A 21,429-nucleotide genomic window follows, 5' to 3' on the forward strand; every position below is an offset into this window, starting at 1 on the left:
TCAAAAGTAATATAGAAATAGGTATAGTCATACATTGTATAATATTTCAATGAATTTGGTCATTCTAACACATACAGTGCTTTTTTTTAAGTTCATAGAGCTATAGCATCATAATAATTTAAAATTTAGAATCTTTCCAAATAAGACTATTGATTTGTTTGGATATCCGACAAAAATAAAAATTTTAAATTTTTGTATTTTTTTTGGTTTTTTAGTATGCAACATTTCAACTTTTGAACGTGGTTGGACTTGCAACCCAAGAGCTCATTTGTCTTCACATGATTAGGTTGAGCAACTTTACTTGTTTGATTTTGACCAACGACTAAGATGGTAACCAACCATTATGGAATATAATAAGCATAAAAATTTGAATGACAAATGACCAAGACAACCAAAAAAAAAAACTTAACAATCACAAAATTCCTTTAACCATTGTATTAGAAAAATTAAGTGAAACAATTGTAGTTTAGTAATTGAAGTCATTCTAATTTAAGGTTGGTTTGGTAAACATGTCAATGAGTATGATATATCAATGCACTTTTTTTTTTCTTTCTTTTTTTAAAATACTAAATGCTTATATATCAATATACAATAGAGAGTTCAATAAAAAAAATATAAACAATAAAGAGAAATACATTCTTAGCCCTTACTTTGTTAAATCAGAATTTTGTCAACATCTTAAGCATGCACCAACTATGAACTAACAAAGCATGGAGAACAACAGTCTTTTCCCTCTAAGAGACTTTGGACCCCACTTTTTTGGGTGAGCCAACCAGAAACTGACACGTAAGCATCAAACCTCTGGTTGCCCTCTTTTATTTTCTATATATATATTTTTTTCTCTAAGCAAATCATATAGCGCGTGACCACGTGCCAATAAATGAATTATAACCATATTCCCAACCGTATTGGAAAGAATGTGATTCCCACTCTCCATAACAGCGCGTGAGAACACCATTTAGAAAGTTTAGCAAAAGAATCAACGGCTATTAGGAATTACGTGTACGAAATGGACGGGTGAGATTCGTCACATGTCAGCATTGGATGTACAGAACCGAGGTAGGAAGAAAAACAAGATACTAGTTGTGAAGTAGGTAAGGAGTCCGGGAATTCATAATTGTGGTAAAACGAGTGACCGGGTGTAGCCGGTTGGTCGAGGGTGTGAATGGAAAGGGAGAAAACCGGTTGAAGAGGTCATCAGGTGGAAAGTGAATTTGTTTGACTTGGACAAGTTTTGGCCACAACCACAAGTGGCACTTTTTAAGATTTGCCACAATTGGTCTGTTTTTGGACTCTAGTTTCCGTTTCGACCCAAATGTCGGCCGAGTTTTTTTTGTGGATTTCGTTTCGTTTCTGCGTTTTTTTTTTTTTTTTTTTTTTTTTTTAATTCCATTTTTTTCCAGGTTCAAAGAATTACTGAATAAGTCACGCACGAGAAATTATTAGGTCTACTGAATGACCGTTGAAGTAATCTTTACTGGTACTTCTAACTAAAAGGAGCAATTTTGTGGGTTTCAGTTAACTTAATTAGCAAAGTTTTTTATGGTTGAATAAGAGATCTAAAGTTTAATTTTTGTTTATATCAAAAACTGATTAGTGTCTTGATTTGATGATAAATAGTTATCATCAAGAGTGGACGTCATAAGTTACAATTTTCTAAAAAAAAAAAAAAAAACAATCTTAGTTTCACATAAAATGCCACAATTTTCGTTACAACTATCCTATATGTCAAACCATAACAGATTGTCTATTACTTTCACATGGATCTGTCATTTTTTCTTCATTACTCATAATTTACTAGGTGGATAGTTATGGTACAAATTGTGGCATTTTTTGTAGCCTTAGAATTTTTGGACCGAAAAAGTTGTCACTTATGCAAATATGATATCATTTGGTTTTTGTTTTTATTTTTTATTTTTTATGTTGATTAGGAAGCTGACTTGCACATTTACACAAGTGAAATTATTTCATTGGTTGGGATGACTTCTTCAGCAGTCCTCCCAATAGACCTAATAATTTCTCGTAATTTAGGATAAGGTATATATGCTGCATCTAATACGTGCACCATGTCTAGCATGTGGGTTTTACTAGTGTGTGGTACTCACATGCAGTAAGAGACATGTAGCATACAGCTGATGTCATCTATTATTTTTCGTAAATTAGAACCACTTATTTATTTTTGTTGATAAAATTAGACCACCTTCTTTAAGGGAAAAATGACACTCTCCCAAATGTTTATGTAAATAATAATTTTATTGAGTTTTGTATAAATGCAAATGGTAAATTCATGCTTTATTTGAGGCTTCCAAATGGTCCAAGGGAGATGTGTACAATTGAAATTTCTCCACTCTCATTCTAACTATTGAATTTTATTATTATTTTAAAAAAATAAGTTTTTTACTTTTCTTTTAGGGCCTGTTTGGTTGGGGGAACGAAAAAGTGGGAGGATAGAAAATAGAAAATGGAAAAATTGAAGGATAGAAGGGATTTTTGTTTCCCTCATTTGTATTTAGTTGGGGGGCGGAAAAGTGGAGAGATGGAAAATTCATATATTTGGTTGAGAAGAAAATAGGAGGATATAAAATATGTTTGGTCTAAATTTACTCTAATGCCCTAATTTCATTATATATAATACATGCATTTTCTTTGCAATAAAATGTTGCTTATTTATCAATTGAAATAAATAAAATAACATCTTATAAAAATTAAAACATTATACCTATTATATTATTTTTTTTTCTTTATCATTATATTTATTATATTTGTTTAATAAAACAGTAGGAAAAAATAGCACAAAGATGGATACTGAACAAGCAAAAATATAAAGAAAAAAACAAGAAAAAAAAAAGGATACAACGTAAGAAAAAATACACAAGAAAACCATGTTAGAAAAAGAAAAGAATAGAGATAACACGAAAAGAACAAGCACAAAAGGACAAAAAAAAAAAAAAAAAGGAAGAGAAAAAATGAAAGAGAGAGATGACGTTGTCTAACGTTAGAAAAAAGGGTCAAATATGTAACTCAAATCAACTACAGTTTTGTCACCTGTGTTTTCTCTCCAGACTGTAGATAAAATATTTTGATGGGCCTGAGATAAAATACTTGGGTCCCACCAAAATCCATCAAACTTTTCACTCCAATCAAACAACCCCAAAATCTATTTTCTGTGTCTTATTTTTTATTCTCTGTTTCACTCCTACCAAATGGATGTATAGGGGTGGAAAAGTGGAATGATAAAAAATGGAGAGAAGGTAAAAAAGTTGAGAAATATAAAATATTTTAGTTTTTCCTTGTGGTGTTTGATTGGGGTTGTGAAAAATTGGAGAGATGAAAAAACATTTTGTTTAAATTGAGAAAAAAAAAAGAGAATAAAAAATGTAATTGGTATAAATTTACTTTCACATCCCCATTAGATAAAAAAAAAAAAAAGAATGAATGAAAAAAAAAAAAACCATAACAAGTGGAGAAAAAAAAAAAAAAAAACCAAGCAGATGAGTAACGTAAAGGACAAAAACTAAATAGGAAAGCAAACCAATGAAAAAAAGAAGGAAAATGACAAACAAAATTGAATCCACTTGAACATTGGTCCGTCATAACGTGTTTTTGGGTTCAGTTTTTCTCTCTAGTTTTCTCCTCAATTTAGGAAGAAAATATTTTGGTGAGACATGGGAGAAAACACCCAAGCCCCACCAATTTTTCATTCTCCCATTCTCTCTAACCAAATGCCTATAAAATCAAAATTTTCTCCATTCTATGTTCCTCCAACCAAATAGGCCCTTAAAGTTATCACATAAGTTTTGAAAAGCCTATATTTTTTTCACATCATCATAAGTTGCCAACTACCAACGGCCTCAAAATCTAACCGTGAAGGCAAGCCATGGACTCTAATGAAACCATTTCCATTTTGACAAGGTTGACACCATCTACTGAAGACCCACTTGGTGGCATTATTTGTTTGGAGAGTGTGGTTGTTTGGTAAGCCTTCCTAAATTTATGGTTCCTAGATGAAAACCATGTAATCATATATTGGAATCCTTTGAGGGTAACCCTAATTGCTAGTTAGAGATTTCAAATGTAGAATCTCATGGATTTTATAAAGCCTTAGGAATTACTTAGTTAATTACTTGGAATTGAGTTTTAGTTAAATCAACTGAAAAAAAAAAAAAAAAATTGTAATAAGGGTTGCGTACTTGAATCCGATCCACATTAAAAAAACAATTGGTGTTTTAGATTAATAATTGATAGTGTTGATATCATAAATTTTTTTCCTTTTTGGGTTAAAGGATATCATAAATTTTCATCGTGTATATAAATATAACTACACCTATATACTCCTTTTAAAATTTATTACACACTAAGGTCTCACAGTTTGATCCTGGGCCACAACACATGGTCCGTCCTATCTTTTTACTTATTAAAAAAAAGAAAAAAAAAACTCATTTTAAATATTTATCCTAATTTTTTTTTTTCTCTTTTTAGTTGAAAAAATATCCATAAAAAAGAGATTGAAAATGTAACTATAATTCAAAATTGAAGATCTGGACCATAGGTGATAGGACGTAAGCAAAAAGTTTAGTGACACTGGGAAACGACGTCGTCTTCCGCGTCCCTGCGGTTCTGCAGTGTCGAAAATCCGTTAAACCCTCTGCAATCTGACGCGAGGGTTCTAGTTTTATCAGAAAGAACTTTCTACTGGTGCCTGGTGGAGTTCAAAAATTCGCTGTATTCACAGAAGGCATGGGCGAGTTTCTTTCTTTCTCACTCCTTGAATTTCAATCTTTCAGAACCCATGTTTTATCATTTCTGCAAAACCATTTTAAATGGTGGTAAACACGTTACTATAGCTCAAACACCAATTCACAAACTGGGTTTTCTTCAAAACCCATCTTTTATCTTTATCTTTGAAATGCAACTACATTTCGAGCACTACAAATCAGCCACCACTTTCAGTCTCATACCACATAAACACACTTGGGTTCTCACAAGAAACTGCTCTATCAGCTTCCAAGTATGTTCATTTCGAAACCCCAGAGAAAGCAGATTCTGTGGTTAACTTTTTCAAGAAACATGGGTTCTCTCAAACCCAGATCACAAACCTCGTTAGAAGACTCCCATCAGTGCTTTTATCTGATCCTGATAAAACCCTTTTGCCCAAAATTGATTTCTTTTCCTCTAAAGGCATTCCAAGCCCTGACCTTGCAAAACTTTTTTCTGGGGCCCCTTTTCTTTTACAAACGAGCTTAGAGAAACAAATTATCCCTTCCTTAGATTTCTTTAAAAATTTGCTTCACTCTGAGGCTAAAGGCCCTTGAAACTATAAAACGATCTCCGGGTTTGCTTCAACGTAATATTGAAACTTGTATGGCACCCAATGTTAATATATTTAGAGAGAATGGAGTGCCTGAGTCGAATATTATTACTCTACTTCAAATGCAGCCAAGAGCATCCTTTGTCAATCCGGTTCTGTTTAGAGAGTTAGTGGAGGAAGTAAAGGAAATGGGGTTCAATCCTTCGACGATGAAGTTTGCCAAGGCATTACATGTGTTGCAGGCTATGAGCAAATCGACATGGGAAAGGAAGGTCAATGTTTATCAGAAATGGGGTTTGTCTGGGGATCAGATATGTTTGTCATTTAGAAGAAATACGTGGTGTATGGCAGTGTCTGAGGACAAGATTATGAGGGTAATGGAATTTCTTGTCAACAAGATGGGTACGGAGTCTTTCCATCATAAACAAATACCCCAGTACTTATTTGACATAGTTTGCAAAAGCGATTGATTCCTGGGATTTTGGTTTTTCAAGTTGGATTTTCAAAAGGTTTGGTGAAGAAGGATGCTAAAATGCATTTATTGTTTGTCTGTCCTGAAAAAACATTTCTGCAGAAGTTTGTTGTTATGCCTCATAAGGGGGAAGCTTCTGAGCTGTTGAAGCTATACAAGGAAAAATTAGATTCTTAAAAATGAGAAAAGAATGGCCTTGTCGGATTACTTGCTTTAGTTGAGCTCCAAAATTGCAATTAATACACCTTTTTAAAAAAAAAAAAAAAAATTCTGATGTGAATTCTCTTTTGTTTGTTAATCATTGAAGCTTGAGTTCCAGAACGTGTTGCATAATCATTTGCGATGCTATTGTGATCTATTCTTGCTTTATACACAGGCATAACTCTGCAACTAGTTCCATTGCTGAACTTTTGTAACTAAAATATGATTTTATCTGTGGGAACTTTTGTCACTGAGTTTGATTTCTATCATCTTGTTGCCGGGAAGGAATTTACCTCACTTATACATGCTCTTTTTATGCAATTGGTCTGATGGTGTTGTAGTGTTGGTGCATTCAACTATGAGACTGTTATTGTTGGTTCAATTTGGTTATATTAAGTATATATTGAAACTATGGTGAAGTCTCATATATTGTGTGCATTCTGATATACCTATAACTAGCAGCATTCCGTTTAACATGTTTGTGAGCAAATGCCCCCTGCATTTGCAGAATTTCTATGTTGTTTTGACTTGCAAAGCTCTTATATGGTGCCTATCTTGAATGCATCACTTGTTTAGATGGCTACAAGAAAGAGCAGCACAAAGCGCATGGATTTCTTTTGATATGGAGAAGAAAAAATTTGCAAAAAGACTATCTTAATGGCTCGAGTCAAAGCCATCAAGTGGACAAATCCCACAATTAGCTTTTCACGGGGGTGAAAGTAAGTTGGCAACTTGGGAGTGAGTTTTGAATTTTTGTTTGCAAGTCACTAAATCTGTCTTGAGGCTCATTGTGCTATCACAATTCACTTTGACTTTTAATTGGACAGTTGTTAATTACACTTCTTGCTAGGAATTGTGCAGTTAGACTTGTTGGCATTTGGCACTTGGATTTTTTGAACTCCATCTTTTATATATATACAGATAAATTTTATTATGAGTGTAAAATTCTGCACAAAATTTATGTCCTCTTTGCAACAAAACTTTGTATTCTACTTGAAATGATGCATAATGTTGAGATCCTCTTTGCAACAAAACTTTGTGTTTTTCTTGAAATGGTGCGTGATGCAACTCAAACATGCCAACCTGCCTTGAACATAGTATGAAATAAATCAGTATGGGAGCTTTTAGCAGAGATTTTTGTGTGGTATGGGAGTTGATCTTAGGTATAATTTTATAAATTTTAACTCTGGAAATTTTTTTTTTTGCAAGTAATTGTAACATGTATAGTTAGTAAAATTTTATAGGCAATACATGCATTTGACAAAGAATCAAGGTTTATTTTTAAAATTTAAAATTAAGGCGAAAAACACATTTTGGTCCCTACATTTTCAACCGATTTACGTTTTAGTCCCTAAGTTTTTTTTTTACCGCTTTTAGTCCCTCTCCTGAAAAACGCTTCCATTTTAGTTCCTGCCGTTACATTAGAAATGGATATTGCAGACGTGGCAAACGGCAAAGTTAAATAATAATAAACTAATGTGCACGTGGCCTAAATTAATAATAAAAAATATTTTTTAATGCCACATCAACATCTAAATTAAAAAAATTAATTTATTAATTTTAACTAAATTAAAAAAATTAAAAACAGAATTAAAAACTAAAAATCTTATGAATTGAGATCTAAGTGTGCCTTGAACAAGAACAACAAGAACACAAACCCAGATCCAAGAACACAAACCCAGAAATTATTTAAAAAAAAAAAAAAAAAACTAACCAAAGCCAGAAATTCCGATCTCAAAGCCAACCCACAACCACCAAAATAAAACCCACAACAACCAAGCCAAGAAAATCAACCCACAGCCACAAACCCACTAATCACTTTAATAAGCTCTGTGTTTCATGTTCTTCTTCTTTTTTTGATACTGATTGTTACTGTGAATTGTTTTGTAATTATGAGTTGCTGTCACAGAGAAAGAGAGGGGGACCCGAGATGAAGAAGGTTATGGCGTCGACGTCAAACGGATCTGCAGCCATGGAATCCGACGAGGGAACAAAGTCCTCCTCCATCGATTTCGATACGGCGGAGGCGATGGACCACATTCGGACACTCACCAATGTTGGAGCCATGACCCGACTCCTCCACGAGTGCATAGCGTACCAGCGCTCATTGGACCTCGACCTTGACAACCTCCTCTCGCAGCGCTCCAATTTGGACAAGCAACTCCTCCACCTCCAGAAATCTTCGGAGGTACTCGATATACTCTCATTGAGCCAAATAATGATTAGTGGGTTTGTGGCTGTGGGTTGATTTTCTTGGCTTGGGTTGTTGTGGGTTTTATTTTGGTGGTTGTGGGTTGGCTTTGAGCTCGGAATTTCTGGCTTTGGTTAGTTTTTTTTTTTTTTTTCTTTAAATAATTTCTGGGTTTGTGTTCTTGGATCTAGGTTTGTGTTCTTGTTGTTCTTGTTTAAGGCACACTTAGATCTCAATTCATAAGATTTTTAGTTTTTAATTCTGTTTTTAATTTTTTTTATTTAGTTAAAATTAATAAATTAATTTTTTTAATTTAGATGCTGATGTGGCATTAAACAATATTTTTTATTATTAATTTAGGCCAAGTGGACATTAGTTTATTATTATTTAACTTTGCCGTTTGCCACGTCTGCAATATCCATTTCTGATGTAACGACAGGGATTAAAATGGAAGCGTTTTTTAGGAGAGGGACTAAAAGTGGTAAAAAAAAAACTTAGGGACTAAAACGGAAATCGGCTGAAAATGTAGGGACCAAAATGTATTTTTCGCCTAAAATTAATTATCATTTAGTTCGTTATTTTCTCATCCAAAAAGAAAAAGGAAAATCTATATTTTGGTTCCTAAAATTTACCGAAAGTTTGTTTTTTTCCCCCATAAACTTAAAAAGCTCTTTTTCAATCCTTAAACTTTTTAAACAATTTTTTTAATAGTTTAAAGACAAAAATAGAGATGAAAAAAATAAATTTTTTCAATAGTTTAGGGATGAAAAAAGATTTTATTTTATTTTTTAATTCTAGTTTAGGAAGAGAAGGTAAAACATTTTCAATAATTTAGGAATGAAAGATGAATTTTTCAAAAATTTGAAGACAAAAAACGAACTTTTTAAAACTTAGAAATAAAAAACAAATTTTTGGTTAAAATTAGGAATAAAAAAATATTTTATCATTGAATTTTTAAAAGGAAATAAATATTCATGGAATGAAGGTTACATAAAAATTGATTGAAAAAACATTTTAAACCATTTTTTTAACAATGATATGTGTGGAGGTAAGGGCCCAAATTCATATATTGGTCCTTGGGTCTTAGCCAAGGACGTTAGTTGGTCCGAGAGCTGATAAACAGTAGTGAGGGTGTCAATCTTAGAATCCCATAAGTAAGACTCAAACAGAAAAGTTGGGCAATGTGGTCCAAGGAGGAGTATCCTCTCGGATGAACAAAGTACAAATCAAATGCGTATTCTATCACTCAAAGTAACCTTCCAGGAAGTTCCACTGAGAATGACGTGCATTATGAATGTACGGGAAGAATGGGAGCTAGGAAATATCTAAGGAAAAGTTGTTGCCACCGCATTAAATGCCTTGCAGCTAACTTTATAGCCTCATTTATGTGAAGAAGACCCCTGAACAGTGTTGCATTGGCTACCACAATTTACAGAAAGCTAAAGAGGGTGTCTAATGGGACAAACACTAAAATAGTGCCTCAAATGATCAATAAGTGTAGAATCAAGATAGTCTAAGTGGAACTATATAAGAGAGGAGATCCTCCATGGATAGGGGATTGAGAAAAAAGAGAGAAAAAGACGGTAGTATCAAGAACTGACTTTATAATTAAATCTGAAAGAAATATATAAGAATGGATCTCCTCGAATTTTGTCGAGGACAATTTTCTTCATTATAAACCTGTCCATTTACATTTTGTTGTCATCTAAATCCACTTTTGTGTCTGTCTGATTTATTAGAACTTAGTTTTCCAACTCATTCTCTACAAATTCTTTGTTTTGAGCCTTCGCCTATCTATCTGTTGGGCTAAGATTTCAAAACAGGTCCTTACAATATGTAACAAAAGTAAATGAAGTCAACCTTGAGTGAGTAAATTCAGTAAGGTAACATTTTTTAAATCACCTAAGTAGCATAAAATTGAGTCTAATAATAAATTAATAATAATAATAGTAACATTAATTTTATAAAATAAAGTAGAAAATTCAAAATTGTATTTAAAAAAAAAAAAAAAGGAGTGACAGATCCGTTAAACCCCTCTGCAACCAGACGCGAGGATTTTCTTCCTTCCCATTTCTACTGGTGGAGTTCAAAAATTCGCTGAAGTCACAGAAGATTTTGCCTCCTCCGAAGAATAGGTGAGTTCCTTCTCTCACACTTTGAATTCAATTTTCAAAACCCATGTTTTATCATTTCTGCAAAACCATTCTACATGGTGGGAAACGCATTACTAGATCTCCACCACCAATTCACAAACTGGGTTTTCTCCAAAACCCATCTTTATCTTCATCTTTGAAATACAACTACAGCTCGACCACTACAAAAAATCAACAACCATTTTCAGTGTCATACCTTATAAACACACTTGGGTTCTCACAAGAAGCTGCTGTATCAGCTTCCAGATATGTTCATTTCGAAACCCCAGAGAAAGCAGAATCTGTGGTTAGTTTTTTCAAGAACCATGGGTTCTCTCAAACCCAGATCTCGAAACTCGTTAGAAGATTCCCATCAGTGCTTTTATCTGATCCTGACAAAACCCTTTTGCCCAAAATTGACTTCTTTTCCTCGAAAGGCATTCCTAGCCCTGACCTTGCAAAAATATTCTCTGGGCACCCTTTTCTTTTTCAATCGAGCTTAGAGAAACAAATTATCCCTTCCTTTGATTTTTATAAAAATTTGCTTCAATCTGAGGCTAAGACCCTTGAAGCTATAAAACGATTTCCGGGTATTCTTCAACGAAATATTGAAACTTGTGTGGCACCCAATATTAATATATTTCGAGAGAATGGAGTGTCTGAATCGAATATTATTACTCTATTTCAATGCCAGCCTAATGCATTTAACATCAACCCGGTTCGGTTTAGAGAGATTGTGGAGGAAGTAAAGGAAAGGGGATTCAATCCTTCGAGGTTGAAGTTTGCTCTGGCAGTATTTACATTGCGGGCTATGAGCAAATCAACATGGGTTAGGAAGGTCAATGTTTATAAGAAATGGGGTTGGTCTGAAGATGAGATTTCTTTGGCATTTAGAAGGCATCAGTGGTGTATGATGGCGTCTGAGGATAAGATTATGAGGGTAATGGATTTTTATGTCAACAATATGGGTATGGAGTCATCCCTCCTTATCAAAAACCCTGAACTTGTTAATTATAGCTTGGAAAAGAGATTGATTCCTAGGGGTTTGGTTTTTCAAGTTTTGCTATCAAAAGGTTTGGTGAAGAAGGATTTCAAAATGCATACATTTTTTATGTGTCCTGAAAAGACATTTCTGCAGAAGTTTGTTATGCCTCATAAGGAGGAAGCTTCTGAGCTGTCAAAGTTATACAAGGAAAAATTGGCTTCTTCGAAATGAGAAGAGAATGGCCTTGTTGGATTACATGCTTAGTTGCTCTCCAAGATTAAAGTCAATCCATATCTAGTTTTTTGTTTGTTTTTGTTAATTTAAATTTCTTATGTGAATTCTCTTTTATTTGTTGACCATTGAAGCGTGCGTTTCAGAACGTGATGCATAGTGATCTGCTATGCTATTGCAATATATTCATGCCTTATTCATAGGCATTACTCTGCAACTAATTCAATTTCTGAACTTTTATAACTAAAATATGATTTTATCTGTGGAACTTTTGTCACTGAAATTTTGATTTCTATCATCTTGTTGCCATAAGGAAGGCATTTAATTGTGAGACTGATATTGTTGGTTCAATTTGGTTATATTGAGTATATATTGAAACTATGGTGAGCTAGTCAAGTCTCATATATTCTGTTTAACATGCTTGTGAGCAAATTCTCTCAGGATTTGCAGAATTTTTATGGTGTTTTGATTTGCAGAGCTCTCGCATGGTGCCTATCTTGAATCTGTCACTTGTTCAGATGGCTACAAGAAAGAGCAGCACAAAGCGCATGGATTTCTTTTGTTATGGACTTATAGGGAAGAAAAAAATTGCAAAAGTAATATCTTAGATTCTTAATGGTTCGAGTCAAAACCATGTCAGCCAAGTGGACAAATCTCACAATTAGCTTTCTTGGGGGTGAAAGTAAGTTGGGAAAGGGTTTTGAATTTCTGTTTGCATGCCACTAAATCTTTTGTGAGGCCTATTTGGGCCATGTTGTGCTATCACAACTAGCTCTGACTTTCAATTGGACAGTTGTTAGTTGCACTTCTTACTTGGATTTCTGCAGTTAGGCTAGTTGGCATTCGGCACTTTTATTATTTGAACTTCATCTTTTATATATAGTTAAATTTTATTACTCAGTGAAAAATTCTGCAGCGAAATTGAGATCCTCTTTGCAACAAAACTGCGTGTTTTACTAGAAATGGTGCATTGTGCAACTCAAACGTGCCAACCTGCCTTGAACAACAACAATAGAGCTTTAATCCCAAAATTCCCAAAATTTTTGGGGTTGACTATGGATCCTTGACGAATTAGTTAGGCTTTGCCATGTGTATTCTTTTTCACTATTCTATTATATCTAAAGTCATACTCTTTGTTATTTCTCTAATTTACATGCCATTCTTTTTTATTACTTGTACCAATTTTATTTTTGGCATTTCTTTACCTTTTTTTTCCTCTCAACTTGGATCAAATTAATTTTTCTTACTCGTTCATTAATTACTCCTATTTGAACATGATCAAACCATTCTAAGCGACTTTCCCCCCTTTTATTAATAGGGGCTACCACTATCTTTAAGTGGATTTTCTTGTTTCGGATCTTATCTTTTTCGTGTAATTTCGTTTATTCATCTTTTCATTTTCATTCTAGCTACACTCATTTTATAAATATACTTTTTCTAAATAGCTCAACATTTGGTACCATCCTCATTTAATAAATATTTGAATAACAATTGCATACAAATCTCCATTTCACGTGGGAGTGAGCTCTACATTTATGATGTATACCATTATATGAAAAGGATATTACATATAATTGTTACTACAGTCAAGACAATGAGAAAAGAAGAAAAAGATGATGATGATGGTGGTTTTTAAAGTAATTGGCTATGTTTTAAAAAAATAAAAGTATAGTGTTTTGGTAGATGTATCAATAGTCTACTTGAAAAAACCATGAGATGAAATTGAAAAAATCAACTTGTAAAATTTAGAGGGTGTCATTTATAGGTTTTTTTTTTTAAAAAAAATTACTCCATTCTCTCTATCTCATACACTCAGAGCATCTTCAGCAGATTAGGAAAATTTTTGTACTGTTTGGAGAATGTACAGTGACTTTTACTTTTTAATTACCCACTTTTTCAAATACACTTTTCAACAGATTTTCTATCTCATTTAAATATTAGTTTTTCATTCATTATTTATTCTTTTTTTAACTACACATCTTCCAACATTTTTTTTATTCAATACCTTATTATTATAATAGAAAAAAAATATTTGAAAAATAAACAGTAGCCCATTAGACTTGATGAGCTACTGTTTATGAGCCAAAAAAAATTTCAGGTATAAAGAGTCTGTTGGAGACCTATTTTGTAGGTTTACTCTCTACAATAGAGATGATTTTGTGTTTAGAGAGCCTATTGGAGATACTCTCAAATCCATCAAATCCAGCCCTTAAACAACAACAATCGGCCACCCATTCAGGAAACGCTGTCAAAAACTCTTTGCACCTCTTAATTATACTTAAAATAAGTGGATTAATATTTTGCTAAAAGTAATGTAGTAAAAAAAAAAAAAAAAAGGCTAAAAGCTAGCTTATAATCTAATCCCAAATGGACACTTTGTGTAGGAATATAATTTTTTGAGTAATTAAAATTTTTTTTCCATTTATGCTTATATGTCTTTAATTTGGCTTCTTGTTGTCATGCTGAATCATTATCAATCAAATTTTTTTGATGGTTAAATAAGAGATCTAATATTCAATCCTCGCTTATATTAAAAACCGATTAGTGTCTTGATCTAATGATAAAGAGTTATCACTAGGAGAGACACTAAAGGTTGTGAAACTCTCTCAAAATAATAGGAATGTTTTGAAAAAATTAAAAGGAATAGAAATTTGATATAAATTTTTTAAAAAAAAAACGGAAGAAAAAGAAAGTCGATGAATCAATTAAAATTCTTTCATGGTTGAATAAGAGATCTGATATTTAATCCCTGCCTATAGGAAAAATCGATTGATGTCTTGATCTGATAATAAAAAGCTATTATTATGAGCGAACGTCCAAAATAATAGGGGGAATGTTTTGAAAAAATTATGAGGAATAGAAACTTGTTATAAAAAAAAAAAAAGATGCTACGTCTATAACATTTTTACAACAAATCACAGGTGGTTAGTTGTTATTGGTTCAAATTTAAAACTAACATAACATTACTTTTTTGCCCCAACAATAATAACCAGTAACAACCTGCCACTTAGAATTTGTTATAAAAATGTTATAAACGTTTCATTTCTCGTATAAAAAAAAAAAAAGAAAAAAAAAAGAAAAAGAAAAGGAAGAAAAAGAAAGCCGAGTGATAAATGATAAATCCATTAAACCCCTCTGTAACCAGACGCGAGGGTTTTTGTTTTCTTCCTTCCCAAATCTACTGGGTGCCTGGTGAAGTAAAAAATTCTCTGAAGTCACACAAGATTTTGCCTCCGAAGAATTGGTTAGTTTCTTCTCTCACTCATCCTAGAATTTTCAATCTTGAAAACCCATGTTTTATTATTTCTGCAAAACCATTCTAAATGGTAAACTCGCTGTCAGAGCTCTACCACCAATTCATAGACTGGGTTTTGAACAAAACCCATCTCTATCTTTGAAATACATTTCAAGCACTACAACAAATGAACAACCATTTGCTGTCTCATACCTCATAAAAACACTTGGGTTCTCACCAGAAGTTGCTCTATCAGCTTCCAAATATGTTCATTTCGAAACCCCAGAAAAAGCTGATATTGTGGTTAGCTTTTTCAAGAACCATGGGTTCTCTCAAACCCAGATCACAAACCTCGTTAGAAGACTCCCATCAGTGCTTATATCTGATCCTGACAAAACCCTTTTGCCCAAAATTGATTTCTTTTCCTCTAAAGGCATTTCAAGCCCTGACCTTGCAAAACTGTTTTCTGGGTACCCTATTCTTTTAAAAACAAGCTTAGAGAAACAAATTATCCCTTCCTTTGATTTCTTTAAAAATTTGCTTCAGTCTGAGGCTAAGACCATTGAAGCAATAAAACGATTTACGGGTGTGCTAAAATGTAATGTTGAAGCTCGTGTGGCACCAAATATTAATACATTGAGAGAGAATGGAGTGCCTGAGTCGAATATTGTCACTCTACTTCAATACCAGCCTAGAGCATTTGTGGTCAATCCGGTTCGGTTTAGAGAGATTGTGGAGGAAGTAAAGGAAATGGGATTCAATCCTTCCAGGATGAAGTTTGCTCTGGCAGTATTGGCATTGCGGGCTATGAGCAAATCAACATGGGAAAGAAAGGTTGATGTTTATAAGAAATGGGGTTTGTCTGAGAATGATATTTTTTTGGCATTTGGAAGGCATCCGTGGTGTATGATGGTGTCTGAGGAGAAGATTATGCGGGTAATGGATTTGCTTGTCAACAAGATGGGTATGGATTCTTCCCTCTTTATCAAACGCCCAGGACTTCTTTCTTTGAGCTTGGAAAAGCGGTTGATCCCTAGGGGTTTTGTTTTTCAAGGTTTGTTATCAAAAGGTTTGGTGAAGAAGGATTTCAATATATATCCGTTGTTTGAGTGTCCTGAAAGGACATTTGTGCAGAAGTATATTATGCCTCATAAGGAGGAAGCTTCTGAGTTGTTGAAGCTATACAAGGAAAAAATGGATTCTTCAAAATGAGATGAGAATAACCTTGTTGGATTACTTACTTTAGTTGAGCTCCAAGATTGCAATTAATCCATTTTCTTTTTACTTGTAATATGAATTCTCTTTAATTTGTCTGACCATTGAAGCTTGAGTTCCAGAACGAGATGCATAATCATCTGCTATGCTATTGTGATCTGTTATTGCTTTATTCATGGGAATAACTCTTCAACTAATTCTATTGCTGAACTTTTGTAACTAAAAATATGAATTATCTGTGGAGCTTTTGTCTGTGAATTTTCATTTCTCTCTATTTTTTTTTTTTTTTTTTTCTCTCCGTAAAAAGGTATCTATTTAATTGAACATGATCTTTTTATGCAATCGTATTACTTGATGGTGTTGTAATGTTGGTGGAAACAACTGCAAGACAGATTTTGCTTGTTCAATTTGGTTATACTGAGTTATAATAAAACTATGGTAAAGTCTCAAGTATTATGTATTGTGTGCATTCCAAATTACCTAGCTGCATTCTGTTTTAAATGTTTATGAGCAAATTCTATCAGGATTTACAGAGTTGTTACATTGTTTTGATTTTTAGATCACTTACGGGGTGCCTATCTGGAATGCACTGCTTGTTTAGATGGCTACAAGAAAGAGCAGCACTAAGTGCATGGATTTCTTTTGTTATACAGAAGAAAAAAAAAGTTTTGCAAAAGTACCTGCTTTGTAAACTGTTTATCATAATGCCTAGAGTCAAAACCATCTCAACCAAGTGGAAAAATCCAGCAACCAGCTTTCTTGGGATGAAAGTAAGTTGGGAGAGGGTTTTAAATTCATATTTGCAAATTACTCAATCTTTCAAGAGGTCTAGCTGGACCCAGATTTGCCATCACATACTTCGGCTTTCAATGGACAGTTTTTAATTACAGTCTTACACTCTTTACAGGATATGTGCTGCTAGGCAACTTGTCATTTGGCCCTTTTATAAAATTTTAACCCCATCTTTTATATACAACTAAATTTTATTTCGAGTGTAAAACTCTACACAATTCAAACCCTTGTTGGAACACCTACATAATGCGACTCAAGCATGCCAATCTTCCTGAAATAGTAATGAAAGAGTATGGGAGTCTTTGGTTGTGGCTGAAAACCTAGAGCTCGAAGAAGAGTCATTCTAACAGGTTCAGTTTTATCCAAAGATTTCAGTATGATTGCTATGTTTGAGGGTAATGAAAACTTGTTCAAGTTTGTGAATTATTAAATAGGAAGTTCCCCATCTGCAAAATGTAAAACATGGATATTACAAAATTGGGAGCTGGTTAAGAGCGAAGTGCATATTGCAACAATTTCATAATGATCACAGTGAACCCAAATTTGTTTGCAATTCCTTATTGTTACTTAAAAATCCCTTGAATTCTTCATCCTCAACTTGCTTTAGTCCAAGTCTGACTGTAGCTAATAGAGAGAAATTTGTGCTAAATAAGTTAGCATATACAAAAACAGTGCTGTGATTTTTCTGAACTAATGAAGTGCTTACTTCTATTAAGATAATTGTTAAGAGGGAGAGATCCTTGGATACAGCTGTTAAGAATTGTTTAAATCATGGATCCAAGTGCTTTATGTTTCCCTTGTTATGTTAATTGTGTACATTAAATATATTGAATTGCGAAAGTTTTTAAAAAAATAATTTTGTGTTAATTTAATATACAAAACTGAAAATTTGAGTATTTCTTTAAAAGTTTTTTTTTTTAAAAAATTTAAAAAAGGACTTAATTACACCCTCTAAGTTTAACATGTCTTCAATTTTGTCCTTTAAAGTTTTGTCTTGTTTTGTTTCTTTTTTTTTTTCAATTCCATTCTTTAGTTTTTTTTTTTTTTTTTGGATTATTTATATTTGAGGGAGAAGAAATTTAAACCCTTAGACATCACAATTTCAATCCCGTTTGTTGGACTACATAGCTCTTGACTCAAGTGTACTACCCAAATCTATATAGTTTTTTTCCCCACTTTTAAAAGTCTTAAAAATCAATTCATTATAAATAACATAACAAATTATATAAATAGAAAAAGAATTCGAGAATCCACTAAAACTCAAGATTGAGAGTTCTTTACATAGCATAGGTCACAAACGACGTCGGTTCTGCGTGTTCCTAGTCAAGAAAACATAAACCTCTTTTCAATTCCACAGGAGGGTTTTAGTTAAAATCACTTCCCAGCTCCATTTTTTTCAGTTTTTCTTCTACCTGTGGAGTTCAAAAATTCAGTCAGGCACAAAAGTCATTGCTTCTACACAACTAGACAGGTGCGTTATTCAATCCCCATGTTTAATTGTCTCTACAAAACCATTCTAAATGGTGAGAAACACATTACTAGTAGATCTCCAACACCAATTCACAAACTGGGTTTTCTTCAAAACCCATCTTTATCCTTGAAATACTATGTCTCCAGCACTTCAAGTCAGCAACCATTTGCTGTCTCTTACCTCATAAACTCACTTGGGTTCACACCAGAAACTGCTTTATCAGCTTCCAAATATGTTCATTTCGAAACCCCAGAAAAAGCAGATGTTGTGGTTAAGTTTTTGAAGAACCATGGGTTCTCTCAAACCCAGATCTCAAACCTTATTAGAAGATGCCCAGGACTGCTCAAAAGTAATCCTGAGAAAACCCTTTTGCCCAAAATGGAATTCTTTTCCTCTAAAGGGATTCCAAGTCCTGACCTGGCAAAAATGTTTAGTGGGTTCCCTGATCTTTTTAGAAGAAGCTTAGAGAAACAAATTATCCCTTCCTTTGATTTGTTTAAAAGTTTGCTTCAGTCTGAGGATAAGACTCTTCAAGCTTTACAGCGATGTCCGGGTATGTTTACATATTCTCTTGAAACTTATGTGGTGCCCAATATTAATACATTGAGAGAGAGCGGAGTGCCTGAGTCGTTTATCATTTCTATACTTCAAAAACAGCCAAGAGCATTCAGGGTTAATCCTGTTCAGTTTAGAGAGGCTGTGGAGAAAGTAAAAGAAATGGGATTTAATCCTTCGACGATGAAGTTTACCACGGCAGTACATGCTGTGCGGTCAATGAGCAAATCGACATGGGAAAGGAAGTTCAATGTTTATAAGAAATGGGGTTGGACTGAGGATGAGGTTTCTATGGCATTTAGAATCCAACCATGGTGTATGACAGTGTCTGAGGAAAAGATTATGAGGGTAATGGATTTTCTTGTCAACAACATGGGTATGGAGTCTTCCCTCATTAAGAAACACTCAGTACTTTTTTCTTTGAGCTTGGAAAAGAGATTGATTCCTAGGGGTTTGGTTCTTCAAGTTTTGCTATCAAAAGGTTTGGTGAAGAAGAATTTTCAAATGCATGCGTATTTTGAGTGCCCTGAAAAGACATTTTTGCAGAAGTTTGTTATGATTCATGAGGATGAGGCTTCTGAGCTGTTGAAGCTATACAAGGGATCATTGGATTCTTCAAAATGAGAAGAGAATAACCTTTTTAAATTACTTGCTTTAGTTGAGCTCCAAGAATGCAATTATCCCATATCACTTTTTTATTGGTAATGTGAGTTATCTTTTATTTGTTTGAACATTGTAGCTCGAGTTCAAAAATGCATAATCATCTGCTAGGCTATCGTGATCTGTTCTTGCTTTATAAATGGGCATAATTCTGCAAATAGTTCCATGGCTGAAATTTTGTAACTAAAATATAATTTATCTGTGGAACTTTTGTCACAGAAATTTAATTCCTTTCATTTTGATGCTATAAAAAAGACATCTAGCACCCTGATACATGCTCTTTGTATGCAATTGTATTACTGGATGGTGTTGTAATGTTGGTGCATGCAATTTTGAGACTCATATTGCTAGTTCAAGTTGGTTACACTGAGTATATATTGAAACTATGGTGAAGTCTCATAATTTGTGTGCACTCCAAGATACCTAACAATTTTCTGTTTAACATGTTTGTGAGTAAATTCTCTCAGTACTTGCAGAATTTTTATGTTATTTTGATTTGCAGAGCTCTCATATGGCGCCTATCTGGAATGCACTGCATGTTCAGATGGCTACAAGAAAGAGCATCAGAAAGTATATGGATTTCTTTTGTTCTACAGAATAAAAAAGAAAATGCAAAAGCACTTGCTTTATAAGCTGTTTATCTTATTGGCTTGAGTCAAATTCAGGTCAGCCAAGTGGACAAATCCAGCAATCAGCTTTCTTGTGGTGAAAGTAAGTTAGGAGAGTGTTTCGAATTTGTGTTTGCAAGTCACTAAATCTATCATGAGGCCTAGTTGGACCATTTTTTACCATCACACCTTACTTTGACTTTTGATTGGACAATTGTTATTTTAACTCTCATACCAGGATTTATGTGGTTGGGCAAGTTGACATTTGCCCTTTATTTCAACCCTATCTTTTTTGTACAAGTAATTTTTTTTTTTTTATAACTGAAAAATTGTGCACAATTGAGATCTTTGGAACTAAACTTTGTGTTTTAGTTGAAAATGGACCTGCATAATGCAACTCAAACACTCCAACCTACCTGAAATTGCATGAAATGAACGAGTATTGGAGTCTTTGGTTGTGGTCGAGATTCCACAGCTCAGAGAAGAGACTCATTTTAAGGGCTTTGGTACTCGTTCTTGTTCAAGTTCGTGAACTGTCGTATAGAAAGTCCTCCCATCTGCAGAATATATACAGATAAAGCTTGGATGTTACAAAAGTGGGAGCTGGTTAAGAGGGAAGTGCATAGTGCAGCAATTGCATGATGATCACACAGTGACCCAATTTGTTTGCATTTTTTATTTGTTAGTTACGTGTTTCATCCTCAAACTTGCTTTGTTCCAAGTTTGAGTGCAGCTATGAGAGAAAGCGCATGCGCACAGAGGGGGGAGGAGTGGGTTGTTAAGGAGCCGGGGAATTTTTTGGCTAGAGTAAAGACTTACTGCTGTTAATGCAATGTGTGACATGAGTTGTTTAGGTGAAAACAGAAAGGTGTATTACAAGTTGTTCAGATATGAATTTGTGATAAATAATTTAACAAATACAAAAACAGTGTTGTGTGTTCTTGAGCAAGTGACATATATCATGCTGAGTTGTTTTAAAATAAATAAAGTGCTTTCTTGTATTCAGACAATTGTTAAGAGGGAGAGAGACTTGGATACATCTGTTATAATTGTTTACATCATGGATGTAGTTCTTTGTGTTTTTCTTGTTGTTTACACATTGTTCTTGAACTTCATTCAGTCATGTGTAAGGGTGCAACTAATTTAGGCTAAAGTTTAAATCCTTTTCTGTTTTGTCTAGAGACATCCGATTCTAATTTATGTGATTGTGTTGCATGATCCCAGCTAGTGTAAATGCTTACATCATGGATCCTCAATTGTTTCTTCTCATGATTGATCTTTCATTTTAACAAGATGAACTGATTATTGCTATCTTGAATACTACCCTGTAACTAATATTTTGTGGTTACTCTTGTAGAGGCTCAGTGATGTAT

The 21,429-nt window shown here is 33.7% G+C and overlaps 3 protein-coding genes across 4 annotated transcripts; all 3 read left to right on the top strand.

Moving 5' to 3' along the window:
• Positions 1-10,197: 10,197 nt before the first annotated feature.
• Positions 10,198-11,845, top strand: LOC115994945. The gene has a single exon (XM_031119296.1). It carries the CDS (start codon positions 10,351-10,353, stop codon positions 11,518-11,520), a length of 1,170 nt encoding a protein of 389 aa, XP_030975156.1. The 5' UTR covers positions 10,198-10,350; the 3' UTR covers positions 11,521-11,845.
• Positions 11,846-14,619: 2,774 nt separating this feature from the next.
• Positions 14,620-16,144, top strand: LOC115994946 (transcription termination factor MTERF15, mitochondrial-like). 2 transcript variants are annotated; one of them, XM_031119298.1, is made up of 2 exons: positions 14,620-14,899; positions 14,951-16,144. In XM_031119298.1, the coding sequence occupies exons 1-2, from the start codon at positions 14,813-14,815 to the stop codon at positions 15,965-15,967; spliced, it is 1,104 nt and encodes a 367-aa protein (XP_030975158.1). In that variant the 5' UTR covers positions 14,620-14,812; the 3' UTR covers positions 15,968-16,144. The 2 variants fall into 2 exon arrangements, with proteins under 2 accessions (XP_030975158.1, XP_030975157.1); XM_031119297.1 differs by having other exon boundaries at positions 14,620-14,892; positions 14,944-16,144.
• A 1,877-nt stretch (positions 16,145-18,021) lies between these two features.
• LOC115993845 lies at positions 18,022-19,623 on the top strand. The gene has a single exon (XM_031117818.1). It carries the CDS (start codon positions 18,252-18,254, stop codon positions 19,410-19,412), a length of 1,161 nt encoding a protein of 386 aa, XP_030973678.1. The 5' UTR covers positions 18,022-18,251; the 3' UTR covers positions 19,413-19,623.
• The last annotated feature ends 1,806 nt before the right edge of the window (positions 19,624-21,429 follow it).

The sequence above is a fragment of the Quercus lobata genome, chromosome 6, assembly GCF_001633185.2.
Source record: "Quercus lobata isolate SW786 chromosome 6, ValleyOak3.0 Primary Assembly, whole genome shotgun sequence".
In the NCBI taxonomy this organism is placed as follows: Eukaryota; Viridiplantae; Streptophyta; class Magnoliopsida; order Fagales; family Fagaceae; genus Quercus; species Quercus lobata.